This window comes from Ornithodoros turicata, chromosome 10 (assembly GCF_037126465.1).
Source record: "Ornithodoros turicata isolate Travis chromosome 10, ASM3712646v1, whole genome shotgun sequence".
Classification (NCBI taxonomy): Eukaryota; Metazoa; Arthropoda; class Arachnida; order Ixodida; family Argasidae; genus Ornithodoros; species Ornithodoros turicata.
Window position 1 is genome coordinate 28,667,124 of NC_088210.1, and position 17,545 is coordinate 28,684,668.

General features: G+C 39.9%; 1 protein-coding gene across 1 annotated transcript in view; it reads left to right on the plus strand.

Annotated features, from left to right (window-relative positions):
* Positions 1-17,545, plus strand: part of LOC135370414 (neprilysin-1-like) — a 45,004-nt gene that overhangs the window by 25,568 nt on the left and 1,891 nt on the right. Inside the window, exons 13-19 of the mRNA XM_064604159.1 lie at positions 530-642; positions 932-990; positions 1,186-1,237; positions 2,164-2,231; positions 2,984-3,114; positions 3,245-3,310; positions 14,727-14,831. Coding sequence (XP_064460229.1) covers positions 530-642; positions 932-990; positions 1,186-1,237; positions 2,164-2,231; positions 2,984-3,114; positions 3,245-3,310; positions 14,727-14,831 — 594 coding nt within the window. The remainder of the gene's footprint in view (positions 1-529; positions 643-931; positions 991-1,185; positions 1,238-2,163; positions 2,232-2,983; positions 3,115-3,244; positions 3,311-14,726; positions 14,832-17,545) is intronic.

A 17,545-nucleotide genomic window follows, 5' to 3' on the forward strand; every position in this document is an offset into this window, starting at 1 on the left:
CCGAAATTTACTCCCCAGGACTGCAAATAGTCACGGAACTCCACAAATGGTCTCGTGAATGCAACCATCTACACTAAATAGGTGCTCTTCGTGAATTTGATGAAATAAACGGACTTAGCTAACCTAGCAATTTTCCATCACAGAGAGGAAAAGATAGTTTGACTTTCTTTCTCGCGAAATTTGGCCCAATGCATGTCGCAAGATTTGTTTATCACTCGACATATCAGTGTTGACGGTTTAATTCAAACTATTTTCATTCATGCGCATGAATTATGTACCTGGGACTCTTGTAGAACAGAGCGTGAAATAAGGACCCCACTCTGTGACATTCGTTTAGTCCCGTGCCTTTACTCCCTATATGGAGTAATTCTTGTGGCAATGCATTTAGTCCCCAAAAGGAGTAAAATTACTCGTTTTACTAGGTTCTAAAGCTTGACGGGAGGAACAACTTACAATAACAATATCTAATTCAACAACTTTGTCCTTATGCCACTAAAAACACACCCACCGTTTCTGCGAACCCACGCAGGTAGCGGACGTTAAACCCGGAACTCCATTTTTGGAAACCTTCCTCAACTTCCGCCACAACAACATCGTCAAAAGGCTTCAGAAGCTTCATCATATCTACAACAGAAGCGCCGAGTAAGTATAAGATAAGCGTTCTCCGCTGTGTGTATACAGTGAACCCTCGTTAATATGACCCCCGATAATCTGACATACGCGCTTTACGACCATACTTCTGGGGAACAATGCAGTGAAAGCTCTGCAAATCTTCCCCGTTAATATGACCATTCCGCATTATGACCAAAATTTTCGGGAACGACCATGGTCATAATAACGAGGGTTCACTGTACACCGTTCGTGTTTCATAGAAATTACCCTAGCGTGCGGCGCAAAAGCGGGCAGCATTTTAACCTAATTGGTTCAACAGGTGGAACACGGGGCCGGCAGTCGTGAACGCTTTTTACAGCCCCGTCGCGAACTCCATTTGTAAGTACCGCTGCTTTCAATCTCGTCCGTGTTACACCTCCCGGGAACGTGTGCTCGCGCCCAAGTGAGACCACTTCCGCGTCACATTTTCCCCAAATGCATTCGTCGTGTTCCATCCACTTCCCGACTGCTCCATAATGTTGTTTCCCCGGCAGTTTTTGAAGGCTGACCTTGCCCATGTTGTTCCCTTTGCAGCCTTTCCGGCCGCGGTTCTGCAAAGCCCTTACTACATGTACGGATTGCCGTCGTAAGTTCACCCTTCCGCTCCTCTTTCGGAGACTTTGTGAAATGTGCATATATAGTTTAATGGCGAATCTGGTATTTTCTAGCGCTTTCGCGCAGTTACTTTTGCTCACCCGGCTGTTTCTGGCTGAGCCGGGTTTCTTTTCATTCATTTTTATCTAGTTAGTTCTTTTTATGTATTATTTTTAAAATTTATTTATTTTATTTTATTTTATTTTTGTTTAGGGAATAGCAAGCCCGCGTGCTGCATGGCTGACCTTTCCCTTTTACCTTTCCTTTTCCTTTTTCTTCTGCTAATAAATCACCCCCGTCTGTTACGAAGAAAAGTAAAAAAAAAACAAACAAAGAAACGCGCCGAGACAACTGATCTTGAACTTTTCGGTGGAAATTTCGTTTGAATGTGTGCGACGCAAAATAAGATGCGCACTGCTCTTTATTGAGAGTAATTAATCGAACACAACGAATGACCTGTCAGACCATATTGGGGAGGGAGGGGGAATATGTTTAATACAAAGTAAAAAAAGAGAAGGGAAAGACCATATTGTCTAAGAGATAAACTCTAGTTTATTCATTTCACAGTGTGATGAACGCTTACGGGCATAATACTGCGTATATGTGTTAACTCTTCTAAGTACATTAAGCTGTTGTACATTATTCTGTTGATGTTGTTCACGCCCATTTTTGTAGATGTACTCGTTGCGCATTGAATCAATCAAGTAGCGCACCTTCTTATGTAAAGCCCTCAATGAGGTTTCTTGAGGTAAAAATAAGTTAAACGAAAAATATAATTTAATCTTGCTCGCCAGAGCAGCCTGTTTGCAACAACCGCACGACGTATTGAGAACAACACTTTTATCATTTACTTTGGCTTCATTCGTGCCGAGTAATCGAGTTAACATCCGATCTCTTTTCCCCCTTTCTTCGGCACAGGTCGCTCAATATGGGAGCCATTGGTATGATTATAGGACATGAAATCACACATGGCTTCGATGATACTGGTGAGACATTCAACATGCTAAATGTTGGGATAAAGTTTAGAAGTGGCGTTGAACGTTATAGTGTTGTTCAGAAGCTCTACTGTGAATACATATTTATTTTCGTGTCTTTTGAATAACTCCTGTTGTGGGTGGCTTTATGCGCTCTTAAGGACATTTATACTTCACTGGATCAACTATAAGCCTTGATGTTTTTAAGCTACAACGACTTCAAGGGAGGAAACCATCTGCTTTGAAATAAAATGACGATTCACTTCATGCAGCTATACATATATCGCAAAACGTAAGCAAATGAGATGGCAAAAGTCCTTCACATTTTTACTTGTTTTGCGCTGATGTGATGAACAAGAAAAATACGGGGCAGCAAGCCTATCCTATATATAAAAGCTAGAACACGATTGGTTAAAATGTTATACCCTATTATGAAATTAAGCGGGACTGGCTACATACCGGTACAGTTCTTTATACTTCAGATTTTTGGCACTTTCGTTAAACTTCACCTACATCAAGCACCCCAGAATATAGACAACATTCCAAGCAAGGGTCACAACAGGGTGCAAGCTAGAACGAGCTTGATATCATAGAGTGCACACTGTACAGAAGGCAATGGAAGGGGCCTGAAAAAATTTACACCAGAACTATTAAGTTTCATTGATGCATGTCGACATCATAGTCCAGCATTTGCTCTACTTTTGAGGTGACAAAATTAAATGGTGGAATAATGGTATTGAATTGCGTTTTCTACTTTTTTTCAGGCAGTCAGTTTGACGACAAAGGCAACCTCAGGAACTGGTGGACGCTGGAGACCCGCAAAAAATTCTATGATCGCGCTAAGTGCTTCGTGGAACAGTACGGAGACATATACGACGATGAAGCAGGAATGCATGTAAGACATCCGTAACATCCAGCGAAAATTTCTGTATGATTCCTTCTGGTTTAACCTGCCCCGGTTCGTGACGATTAGCATGTGACGAAGTTAGCCAGTTTTTAATCAATATTAACCCCCTGCCTCTCAGCTCAACGGGATCAACACTCAAGGAGAAAATATCGCAGATAATGGCGCCGTTCGAGCTGCATTTCGGGTAAGGATATTCATTGTATATTGGTGCAAACATCATGATTCTCCTTAGAGGAGCTGTTTAACATAAGTCTTGCGAAGCCGGCATGCACACCCTATAAAAACCCTTCGTTCTTTCGAAGACATTGTAAGAGAACGAGGGAAGTCTACGTCATATCGTGACGTTCGCAGTCCCGACGGGAGAACCAATCAGGTGTCCCGTAACGTAACCCCGTGTGCCCGAAGCGCCGTAGCATATACAAGTAGCAGACGAATATTCGGTGGCCAATGAGAGCATACGCTTGCTCCCCACGTAGGCTTTATGCCACGTAGGGTCTGCAGACGTCACGCGGGAAGATCTGGCCGGACCAATGACTACTTTCTCTGTGCGTTTTCGTGAATTTGATCACGTAGTGACAATACACCGCACCGCGAAAATATTGTGATATTGTGCATTGTGGCTCTTGATGAACTGATCGATGAATTAAACTCGGTTTCGAACCGCGTTAAATGTCCTTTCTTCGTTCCTTCAATGGAGCGCTTGAACGCTGCACGGGATGCAACATTGCCCCCGCTAGCAGGAACGCATCGAATCACCTCCAATGTCTAGCATTAACTTTCACCTACCGAGGTTGATAAGGTTAACGCCGCTGAAAAGGAGTATGAAAATATGCCCATTCGGACTGTACTGTTGGAAAAGTTTCTTCGCCTAGAATATATGGCACTTCTTCCTGACAAGCTCGTTAAGATACTGAAGGACAGAAGCTTAACTAATTACTGGAGCACCATTAATTATTTCTTTTAAACACCAACCGCGACCATGAATTAACACGCGCGTGCCCCGCTAATTCACCAGCGAGGCTTGTGTCGTGGGAGCTAGCCATTTTATTCTCCAGGGAACGAGCTCGCATTAAGATTCTTTAATTAGAAGACCCTGAACATTTAGAAAATTGTACAGATTCGCTGGCCCGCGAATAGCGTGTGGCTGGACATTTCTGTTCTCGCGAAGTTAGTGCAGAAGAAGATTTCGAAGAAGTAGAAGCGTAGAAAGTTTAGAAGAAGGCGCTCAAGCGCTCAGGTGACCTAAAAGAAAAGGTGACCTTCTTCTTCTTGGTAGAAGAAGAAGAAGAAACAGGGGCTGGTCACAGCACGTATCCAGAACTTAGACAGTGTTTTGTGGAATGTGGCCTAACCTCACGAACAGCGAGGTAATTAGAACCAGTTCAAATCGGTTTCACACTACCGTATTTGTCGTCTGCTTGCTTCAAAAATAGAACCTGAATGTTGCTTAGCTTCCAATGAACTCGCGAACCAATGGGCACGTTTTGGCTTCGTTTGGTCACATCCAGCCCCCAAAAGTTCTCTTCACTTTTCTGGATACCATAGGACTTCGATCCTTATTGTGAAGGGGCTCATTCATTCCCCACATCACCACCAGCAATGGGGTAGACTAACTCCCCTGGCGATGAAACTCCCCATTCATAATCTCGCAATAAAGTAGTACTTGTTGGCTCCGTTAAAAACGCGGTCGAGAAAAGCGGTCATGTTAAATGGCCCTTCGTCGATCGTTGGTGTCCTACGAGAGCGATACAGTAGGAGAAGCCGTCAAATCAAAGATCAACAAACGTGATGTCATCTACTTCAACGGAATATGGTGATTGATTTATCATGTTCTCAGACGCGATACCGCGAACACTTTCTGATCTGCTCAAACTCGCTTTTGGCGTGAGGACCGTTCGCGCAGCGTGAGGGATCTAGGAGCACCGGAAGTAATGAATTATAGCATTGGTAAGAATTGTGGAGACCTATTTCTTTTCAAGCATCCAGTGTATATAATACTGCTGTACTAATCTGTTGCGCGGTTAGGATGGTACTCGTTCGTTTGGTCGAAGTTTAGCCACCGTGACACCTTTGTACTCCTTTGGTGCTGTGGAGCTTCGTGGGTGTTTGGGTGGGTGGGAGAAGAGAATGGGCTTTCGATAAATTCTTCCTCTAGCCGGCCTTCTTTATTGCCAGTTGCCATTACTGTATTCACCGGTATGAGTCCAAACAAACCAGCAAAAGGTTACTATCGTCACCACACAATTGCAACAGTGCGCAAACATTACGCCTACTTGCAGAGAAAACGGTGGAGGGACGTACTGTTTGGTCGCTTCTCCTAGGTACACTGTGGCAGTGCAGTGAAAGCACGCTTTACAGGCAGGCTCCTAGCAACACGTTCTAAATAACGAATGGAGAAGGCCTCTACACTCTTTCGTTTTACGTCACGCATCTGGCCCTGCTGCGGCTATTGCCGGTAGATAGATGTGACGTAACCGAAAGAGTGAAGAGGAGAAAAGCTGACTCATTGAATGGCAGCTGGATGAGATACCTGACGGGTTTGAAAGAGTGCAGAGACATTCTCCGTTATCTAGAAGGTGTTGTTCCTAGCCAAGTATTATTCCGAATAACATCGTTCCCTGTACAGATTTGTTGTGGCAAAAAGTCGTTGCGGCGCTTTTCACACGTCAAGAGCGATGACGGAAGGAGTCTGTGCAATGGTTGGCATTCAGTGTGTTATGTCGCGTTCAAAGCGTGTTTAAAGCAAGAGAGAGACTCTTTTCGGCTGTAGTTCGAGTCACACGGACTCCGCCTATCTGATATTTAGCTGATATCATACTGATAATTTACCTGACATTTTAGCTGATATCTTAACTGATATTTTAGCTGATATCTTAGCTGGTACCTTAACTGATATTTTAGCTAACATTTTAACTGATATTTTAGCTAACATTTTAACTGATATCTTAGCTGCTATTTTAACTGATATCTTAGCTGCTATTTTACCTAATATATTAGCTGATAATGTTTACCCTTAGCTGATAACGCAACCCTATGTTTAGCTGATTTGTAACTGCCTCACTTCGTAGTGGTATCAGGCGGACAATGTCACAACTACCGCAGGGGGGATCGTGCGTCCTGGACCGACTTCACAGAGAACTGTGTCGACATTTATCTTAGAGCCCCCTTCGCACGCAGGAGTCTTAGCTGATATCGTAGCTAATATTTGAACTCATATCTTAGCTGATATTTTAGCTGATATTTAGCTGATATTTTAACTCGCATTTTAGCTGATATTTTAACTGATATCTTGACTGATATTTAGCTGACAGCTTAGCTGATATTTAGCTGATATCTTAGCTGATACCTTAACTGATATTTTAGCTAATATTTTAACTAATATTATAGCTGATATCTTAGCTGATATTTTAGCTGATATTTAGCTGATATTTTAGCTGACATTTTAGCTGATATATTTTAACTGACATTTTAGCTGATATTTTAACTCATATCTTAGATTATATTTTAGCTGACATTTAGCTGATATTTTAACTGATATCTTAGCTGATATTATAGCTGACATTTTAGCTGATAGCTTAGCTGATATCTTACCTGATACATTAACTGATATTTTAGCTAATATTTTAACTGATATCTTAGCTGATATTTTAGCTAATATCTTAGCTCATAATGTTTACCCTTAGCTGATAATGCAACCCTATGTTTAGCTAATTTGTAACAACCTGACTTCGTAGTGGTATCAGGCGAGCAATGTCACAACTACCGCAGGGGGGATGGTGCGTCCTGGACCGACTTCACAGAGAACTGTGTCGACATTTATCTTAGAGCCCCCTTCGCACGCAGGAGTCTTAGCTGATATCGTAGCTAATATTTGAACTCATATCTTAGCTGATATTTTAGCTGATATTTAGCTGATATTTTAACTGATATCTTGACTGATATTTAGCTGACAGCTTAGCTGATATTTAGCTGATATCTTAGCTGATACCTTAACTGATATTTTAGCTAATATTTTAACTAATATTATAGCTGATATCTTAGCTGATATTTTAGCTGCTATTTTAACTGATATTTTAGCTGATATTTTAAGTGAGAGATTATATTTTAGCTGATATTTTAACTGATATCTTAGCTGATATTTTAACTGACATTTTCGCTGATATTTTAACTGATATCTGAGCTGATATTTTAACTGACATTTTAGCTGATATCTTAACTGATAACTTAGCTGGTATTTTAGCTGATATCTTAGCTCATATTTTAGCTGCTATTTTAGCTGACATATTGGCTGATATTTTAGCTGATATCTTAGCTGACATTTTAGCTGATATCTTAACTGATATTTTAGCTGATATCTTAGCTCATATTTTAGCTGCTATTTTAGCTGATATATTGGCTGATATTTAGATGATATTTAACTGATATTTTAGCGGATATTTTAACTGATATCTTGGCTGATATTTACTAGCTGATATTTACTAGCTGATATCTTAGCTGATATTTTAGTTGACATTTTAGCTGATATGTTAACTGATATTTTAGCTGATATTTTAACTGATATCTTAGCTGATATTTTAACTGACATTTTAGCTGATATCTTAGCTGCTATTTTAACTGATATCTGAGCTGATATTTTAACTGACATTTTAGCTGATATCTTAGCTGACATTTTAGCTGACATTTTAGCTGATATCTTAACTGATATCTTAGCTGATATTTTAGCTGATATCTTAGCTCATATTTTAGCTGCTATTTTAGCTGATATATTGGCTGATATTTAGATGATGTTTTAGCTGACATTTTAACTGATATCTCAGCTGATATCAACTGGTATTTTAACTGACATTTTAGCTGATATCTTAGCTGATATTTAATTGATATCTTGGCTGATATTTTAGGTTATGTTTTAGCTGATATTTTAGGTGATATTTAGCTTACATTTTAGCTGATATTTTAACTGATATCTTAGCTGATATTTAGCTGCTATTTTAACTGATATTTAGCTGATATTTTAGCTGATATCTTAACTGATATTTAGCTGATCTTTTAACTGATATCTGAGCTGATATTTTAACTGACTTTTTAGCTGATATCTTAGCTGACATTTTAGCTGACATTTTAGCTGATATCTTAACTGATATCTTAACTGATATCTTAGATGATATTTTAGCTGATATCTTAGCTCATATTTTAGCTGCTATTTTAGTTGATATATTGGCTGATATTTAGATGATATTTAGCTGATATTTTAGCGGATATTTTAACTGATATCTTGGCTGATATTTAGCTGATATCTTAGCTGATATTTTAGTTGACATTTTAGCTGATATGTTAACTGATATTTTAGCTGATATTTTAACTGATATCTTAGCTGATATTTTAACTGACATTTTAGCTGATATCTTAGCTGCTATTTTAGCTGCTATTTTAACTGATATCTGAGCTGATATTTTAACTGACATTTTAGCTGATATCTTAGCTGACATTTTAGCTGATATCTTAGCTGACATTTTAGCTGACATTTTAGCTGATATCTTAACTGATATCTTAGCTGATATTTTAGCTGATAACTTAGCTCATATTTTAGCTGCTATTTTAGCTGATATATTGGCTGATATTTAGATGATATTTAGCTGATATTTTAGCAGATATTTTAACTGATACCTTTGCTGATATCTTCGCTGATATTTTAGCTGATGTTTTAGCTGATATTTTAACTGATATCTTAGATGATATTTTTGCTCATATTTTAGCTGATATCTTAGCTGATATTTTAGCTGACATTTTAACTGATATCTCAGCTGATATCAACTGGTATTTTAACTGACATTTTGGCTGATATCTTAGCTGATATTTAATTGATATCTTGGCTGATATTTTAGCTTATGTTTTAGCTGATATTTTAGGTGATATTTAGCTTACATTTTAGCTGATATTTTAACTGATATCTTAGCTGATATTTAGCTGCTATTTTAACTGATATTTAGCTGATATTTTAGCTGATATCTTAACTGATATTTTGCTGATCTTTTAGCTGATATCTTAGCTGATATTTAGCTAATATCTTAGCTGATATTTAGCTGCTATTTTAGCTGATATATTGGTTGATATTTAGATGATATTTAGCTGATATTTTAGCGGATATTTTAACTGATATCTTTGCTGATATCTTCGCTGATATTTTAGCTGATATCTTAGCTGATATTTTAGCTGACATTTTAACTGATATCTCAGCTGATATCAACTGGTATTTTAACTGACATTTTAGCTAATATCTTAGCTGATATTTAATTGATATCTTGGCTGATATTTAGCTTATGTTTTAGCCGATATTTTAGGTGATATTTAGCTTACATTTTAGCTGATATTTTAACTGATATCTTAGCTGATATTTAGCTGCTATTTTAACTGATATTTAGCTGATATTTTAGCTGATATCTTAACTGATCTTTTAGCTGATATCTTAGCTGATATTTAGCTAATATCTTAGCTGATATTTAGCTGATATTTTTGCTGATACCTTAGCTGACATTTTAGCTGATATTTTAACTGATATCTTAGCTGATATCTTAGCTGCTATTTTAACTGATATCTTAGCTGATATTTAGTTGATATTTTAGCTAATATCTTAGCTGATAATGTTTACCCTTAGCTGATAATGCAACCCTATCTTTAGCTAATTTGTAACTGCCTGACTTCGTAGTGGTATCAGGCGGGCAATGTCACAACTACCGCAGGAGGGATCGTGCGTCCTGGACCGACTTCACAGAGAACTGTGTCGACATTTATCTTAGAGCCCCCTTCGCACGCAGGAGTCTTAGCTGATATCGTAGCTAATATTTTAACTCATATCTTAGCTGATATTTTAGCTGATATTTAGCTGATATTTTAACTCACATTTTAGATGACATTTTAGCTGATAGCTTAGCTGATATTTAGCTGATATCTTAGCTGATACCTTAACTGATATTTTAGCTAATATTTTAACTAATATCATAGCTGATATCTTAGCTGATATTTTAGCTGCTATTTTAACTGATATCTGAGCTGATATTTTAGCTGACATTTTTGGCTGATATTTTAACTGATATCTTAGCTGATATTTTAACTGACATTTTAGCTGATATTTAGCTGATATCTTAGCTGACATTTTAGCTGATATTTTAGCTGATATCTGAGCTGATATTTTAACTGACATTTTAGCTGATATATTAGCTGACATTTTAGCTGATATCTTAACTGATATCTTAGCTGATATCTTAGCTCATATTTTAGCTGCTATTTTAGCTGATATATTGGCTGATATTTTAGCTGATATCTTAGCTCATATTTTAGCTGCTATTTTAACTGCTATATTTGCTGTTATTTAGCTGATATTTTAGCTGATATGTTAGCTGATATTTTAACTGATATCTTGGCTGATATTTTAGCTTGTGTTTTAGCTGATATTTTAGGTGATATTTAGCTTACATTTTAGCTGATATTTTAACTGATATCTTAGCTGATATTTAGCTGCTATTTTAACTGATATTTAGCTGATATTTTAGCTGATATCTTAACTGATATTTAGCTGATCTTTTAGCTGATATCTTAGCTGATATTTAGCTAATATCTTAGCTGATATTTAGCAGCTATTTTAGCTGATATATTGGCTGATATTTAGATGATATTTAGCTGATATTTTAGCGGATATCTTTGCTGATATCTTCGCTGATATTTTAGCTGACATTTTAACTGATATCTCAGCTGATATCAACTGGTATTTTAACTGACATTTTAGCTGATATCTTAGCTGATATTTAATTGATATCTTGGCTGATATTTTAGCTTATGTTTTAGCTGATATTTTAGGTGATATTTAGCTTACATTTTAGCTGATATTTTAACTGATATCTTAGCTGATATTTAGCTGCTAATTTAACTGATATTTAGCTGATATTTTAGCTGATATCTTAACTGATCTTTTAGCTGATATCTTAGCTGATATTTAGCTAATATCTTAGCTGATATTTAGCTGATACCTTAGCTGACATTTTAGCTGATATGTTAACTGATATTTTAGCTGATATTTTAACTGATATCTTAGCTGATATCTTAGCTGCTATTTTAACTGATATCTTAGCTGATAATGTTTACCCTTAGCTGATAATGTTTACCCTTAGGTGATAATGCAACCCTATCTTTAGCTAATTTGTAACTGCCTGACTTCGTAGTGGTATCAGGCGGGCAATGTCACAACTACCGCAGGAGGGATCGTGCGTCCTGGACCGACTTCACAGAGAACTGTGTCGACATTTATCTTAGAGCCCCCCTTCGCACGCAGGAGTCTTAGCTGATATCGTAGCTAATATTTTAACTGATATCTTAGCTGATATTTTAGCTGATATTTAGCTGATATTTTAACTCACATTTTAGATGACATTTTAGCTGATAGCTTAGCTGATATTTAGCTGATATCTTAGCTGATACCTTAACTGATATTTTAGCTAATATTTTAACTAATATCATAGCTGATATCTTAGCTGATATTTTAGCTGCTATTTTAACTGATATCTGAGCTGATATTTTAGCTGACATTTTAGCAGATATTTTAACTGATATCTTAGCTGATATTTTAACTGACATTTTAGCTGATATTTAGCTGATATCTTAGCTGACATTTTAGCTGATATTTTAGCTGATATCTTAGCTCATATTTAGCTGATATTTTAACTGATATCTTAGCTCATATTTTAGCTGCTATTTTAACTGATATATTGGCTGTTATTTAGCTGATATGTTAGCTGATATTTACCTTACATTTTAGCTGATATTTTAACTGATATCTTAGATGATATTTTTGCTGACATTTTAGCTGATATTTTAGCTGACATTTTAACTGATATCTTAGCTGATATTTAGTTGATATCTTAGCTGATATTTTAGCTGATGTTTTAGGTGATATTTTAGGTGATATTTTAGCTGACATTTTAGCTGATATCTTAGCTGATATCTTGGCTGATATTTAGCTGATATTTAGCTGATAACTTAGCTCATATTTTAGCTGCTATTTTAACTGCTATATTTGCTGTTATTTAGCTGATATTTTAGCTGATATGTTAGCTGATATTTTAACTGATATCTTAGATGATATTTTTGCTGACATTTAGCTGATATTTTAGCTGCTATTTTAACTGATATATTGGCTGATATTTAGCTGATATTTTAACTGATATCTTAGCTGATGTCTTAGCTGCTATTTTAGCTGATATCTTAGCTGCTATTTTAACTGATATTTAGTTGATATTTTACCTCATATATTAGCTGATAATGTTTACCCTTAGCTGATAACGCAACCCTACGTTTAGCTGATTTGTAACTGCCTCACTTCGTAGTGGTATCAGGCGGACAATTGTCACATCTACCGCAGGGGGGATCGTGCGTCCTGGACCGACTTCACAGAGAACTGTGTCGATATTTATCTTAGAGCCCCCTTCGTACGCAGGAGTCTTAGCTGATATCGTAGCTGGTATTTTAGCTAATATTTTAACTGATATCTTAGCTGATGTTTTAGCTGATATTTAGCTGATATTTTAGCTGATATTGTACCTGACAATTTTAGCTGATATTTTAGCTGACATTTTAGCTGATATTTTAAGTGATATCTCGATTTTGAAGCTCACGCTCACCATGCGTGAATGACATGTTCAGATTTCACAGACATTTTCAAACTTCGTCTGCAATTTATTCACTCAGTTCGCAAGTATAATGCATGGCTAAGTGTGTTGGTACACCTCTGTCAGCTCAGCAGGAACTGCGCGTGGTGTTCAAGGTTGCGGAATTTCGTAGCAGACGACGCGATTGTCAGAGGGAGTCGACAGAGGGAGCTAGCATTCAAGCACCCGGTCCTATAGTTTCGGTATCGCATACTACACACCACGCTACACACAAACACACAAGAAAAGGGCGTGACGTCATCGGATCTGATTAGAAGGAAGGGTGCGTACACTGATCTCTATGTATAAAGGCTGGATCGCGCATAGGAGAGGGGATCGTGGGAGAGAGGTGCGGCAACCGGCCGCCATGTTGGAGGGCCCAGTGGCGCCGGCTGCTCCCATAGGAAACAATGGGAAGCGATTTGGTTTGGAGTATCTATTGCGCTTTAAACGCTCCTCATTGCTGATTAGCACGCATCTTTCTTAGGAATCAGTGCGCTGATGTATTCCAAACGTGCTTCAGCCGTGTTCCTCTAGTTTTTAATGCATTTTTTTTTCTTCTCCGTTGCATGTATTCCGAATAGGGGGTCGTAACTGTCGTGCACAGGGCGCATACGCATGAAGGTGAATGTCAACATATAAAGTTAATTATTTTTACTCAGAAAGGTTTCACACTGTTTGTTATTCTAAGGTACTTCCGTTTTTATATTTTTGTTTGTTCGGTTTTCGTGCGGTGTTCCGCGGCTCTCGTTCGTTATTATGTGATTTGGTATTGTACGGTTCTCGTTTGACTTTTTCCATTATCGTATTATGTGCTACGAGTTTCTGTGTGTGTGAGCTGCAGTAAGACCTCGATCCTTATTCTGAAGGGGCTCGTTATTTTATTCACCACCAGCAGTGAGGTGGAGTATAAACCCTGGCAATGAAACTCCCCATTCCACATCTAAAAATAACGTTATTGTCACGGGTGCTTTGCAGTTGTTCAGCTGTCAGCGTACAGAAACTCGAAGCGCTGTGCACGAAGAGCATGCACATGCATGACTTATCACACACGCTGTAGGAGCAACTGCACATGCGAGGTTAACACAGCAGTTTATTTACTTCCACCGTACCTCACAGATTAAAAGAGCAGTGGAACAAATTGGCATAGGTTCTGCATCCGGTTCTTTGGCACAGCTGAGCGACTGTGAGGGGAACCTGCAAGCACAAGCGCGTTGTTTATAGAAAATACATGGTATTGATATTTGTAGAAGCAGCCACACATACTTTCTTGGTGCGCATTGGCACCAGCGAAGTAGCAATGCAAACAAGTCCGAGTTGTCAGATGCACGCGATACGAATAAACAGATTTTTCTTCAAAATAAAGAGCTTACCTGTGAAAAATTATACCTCTTTCTTTGTCCGTGTGAAGTGTACTCAAAGCTGCAACAAACTGGCATGACATGCCCTTTAATTTAAGAGAAATTTTTAAAAAATACGGGCAGCACCGCTTGAACTAAATGCAGACGATAGGATGCGATGGGCCCACCAATATGGCGACCGGTGACCACGCTGTGAAGCACCCTATGCGCGATCCAGCCTATAGTAGAGATCAGTGGGTGCGTACGCCTTTTTCACGCCCCCTATTTCTTTGAACCAGAAGCGACAACCCTATCATTCATGGCAATGTTCCACGCACAGCGTGCTATGTGGTTCTCTTTTTAGAGTACTTGTCGCGACGTAGATCTACTGCAGGCAATAGGAATACGCAAAACTCAAACGTGCCGTTCAGAGGTTCATTACGACTATGGACTTCACGTTGCATATCAAATGCTCTGACACGTGCCATGTGGATGCTCTGATTATTAGGCGTAACTAAATATACTAAAATTTAATGTACTAAATTTGCACGATTTTTCAAACCAGGCTCATCGCATAGCATTGGCCAAGCAGGGTAAGCCAGCGGGTGTAGGCCTCACTGGTTTGGAACAGTTCACAACCGATCAGCTTTTCTTCATCTCCACTGCCACTGTAAGTGAATTTTTTTAATTATTTATATGACGTCATCTGCCGCTCCACAGTAAACCCCTCTGATTGACGTAGTTCCCAGCGGTGTAGGAGCCTTGTTTTAGTAGATATGTTTTTTTATTTACTTGATTTTACCGTTGTACATAGCAGGACGGCAGAGAAAAAGTTGCTAAATGGCAACTCAGATGGAAGTCACCAGCAAATACATACATAGAAATGAATAGGGGAAATATAAAGAGCCACAAGAGATCACAAATGAAGAAAGTTTACAGCAGTAACAGGAACCGAAAAGCTACAATATTAATGTGAAGGCATAGAAAAGGATGAAGGTGAGTTCAAACTTCGTCAATGCAGAACATGGTCGATTTAAAAAAAAAAAAAATGTGGGACATGTTCCCACGACCCAGGAAAGCTACCTGCCAAACCCCATCCCGACGGTGAAGGAATACGGAGGCAAACACACTGAAGGTTTATTTCATACCTGTTACCTACCCGCACCAAAGCTCACGGCCGACGACTCCCAAATGAAAGAGCTGCGTATCCCTAAATCTCTTTAATATCCCGCCTTAGTATATGTATCCCACACACCAGCGACAACAATACATTGAATGCCTTACAGCGCACCACATGCTCTCACCTACAAGTCAACTGTCACAGATGGATTTACTTCACAAATTAAATCGACAATTTCACTGGGCAGAAGATCAGACCTCGTCGGACATTTATAACGTCCTGGAAGTTGAAGACGACGCCCTTCGGGAGCTCTCGAAGCAGGTCCGGGCGAAGACGGCGAAGTGTCTCCAGTGCCGGCCGTTGACACGTCTACATCGCCTAGTGCACGGGTGGCCTCAGACTTGATCCTGTGGAGTTGTCCGCGTCGATCAGTGGTCCGGTGCAGCTCAGGCACGCTGCATGTGGGGCGCAGCTGCCCGTTATCTTCCGGAAGCGGAAGACTCGGATCCCGGGGGTGGCGCTCAGCGAGAGTCAATCCGCGGAATGGGACCGGATCAGAGCTTGGATCCGCGCAGAAAACCGTTCCACTTGTTCCGCGAGTCCAACCTGACGGGACGACCATCGGCATCTACCGTGCAAGTAGCAGACAGGCGACGACCGGTCGCTGAAGGAGTCATCCAGGTCGCAACGGGACCGTCCAGGCAAGCGGCATCACACCTGCGACAAAAAGGAGAGTATACATTAAGGAGGAGAACGTGCCCTGTCTCTTCGTCCATGTCACATCGAACATTGAGGACTTTGCGACCTCCGAGAACTACACCGGTTTGGAGCATTTCATCAGGAGTAGCCTCAACAACACCCGCTTAAGTAGCACTTATGTCTCTTATTACGCCAGGACATAGCGTTACGCGTGTCTATGCTATGCTGTGCTATGCTGTAACTGTCTTAGTGCATCGTCGCTTCTGCCTGCGGTGGCATGGCCAACCCGGCATCAAGCCGCTCCTCCAAGAGTGTGGTAAACTCAGTCCCACATTTGCCAAAGTAATATTGTGGCCGGGGTACTGCGGTCCCTAGCCCTAACCGTAGCGCATGGCGATACTGACACCTGTTTATCATGAAATGGCCTAGAGCGGGAGCAAACAAGACTGAGTAGAAAACTACACACAACAAAGACCTATCCTAACAAAAGAAAAAAGAAAACGCGCAGTCTTCCACGCAACCCTTCCTTCCAATCAGGAAAAACAGATACAAGTAGCCACAAAACAACGAAGGTAAAACACCTATGCGATAAATTAACGCGGCTACAGACGCTCACGCCTACCGAACAAGCACGTGCAAAGGTCAAACGACAGAGCTGCAAACAACGCCCGGACAATACCGTATCAAATTCCGACAGCAAGGGAAAGAAAAGTGATCGGCTAAAGCCTACTAAAAACAAACAAGCCTAAGTCTTCCTTCATGTGGACGGCCGAAAGAGCACAATCCTGGTTACTGCACCAGTTGTGGGAAATGTTGCCACGACCCAGGAAAGCTGCCCGCCAAACCTTTCCCTACGGTGAAGGAATACGGATGGCAAACACAAGGTTACAACGGCCCTACCTTTCCCGACAACGCTCCGGGCCGACGACTTCCAATGCAAGGACTGCGTGCAAGCTGCATGCATGGCATCTCCTTAAATCCTTTCAGTGCCCCGCCCCCCGTACATGTTCAACAGCGCCCCCACGCGGCACAACAATACATCGACTGTCTTGCAGCGCCCCCACAAACCCTAACACATTGCTAGATATATATTAGAGATAATTATAGATTTATCAGATAAAATATTTTAATGCAGGTACTACATGAACCAACTGCTTGTAAAACGGTATCGCACAGAACTGAAAACAGCGACACTGGAAAGTTTTAAGATGGGGGGGGGGGGGGGGGGCGATTTATTTGCAAAAAAAAAGCAACAAAAAAAAGGAAAGGAAAAGGTGAGATAAAACGGGGAAGGTCAGCCGTGCAGCAAGATACAGATAAGGTGCAGAGCGCAATTTGTGTTTTGTATTTTGAGGCTTACGCACGATCTTTCCCGAAAATACCGCGAGGACCCAAACTCGCTAGAAAGTGAAGTTCGACGTCCTTCGCTAGTACACAGCCACACCACTGGGTACGTCAAAATCACGCCCGCTATTCTGAAACTCCCAATAATTCCCAACAGTTCTTTTGAAATGCCCATACGTGCGTATGACAGGTATACGGCTTCTCACATCACTCATCTCCCG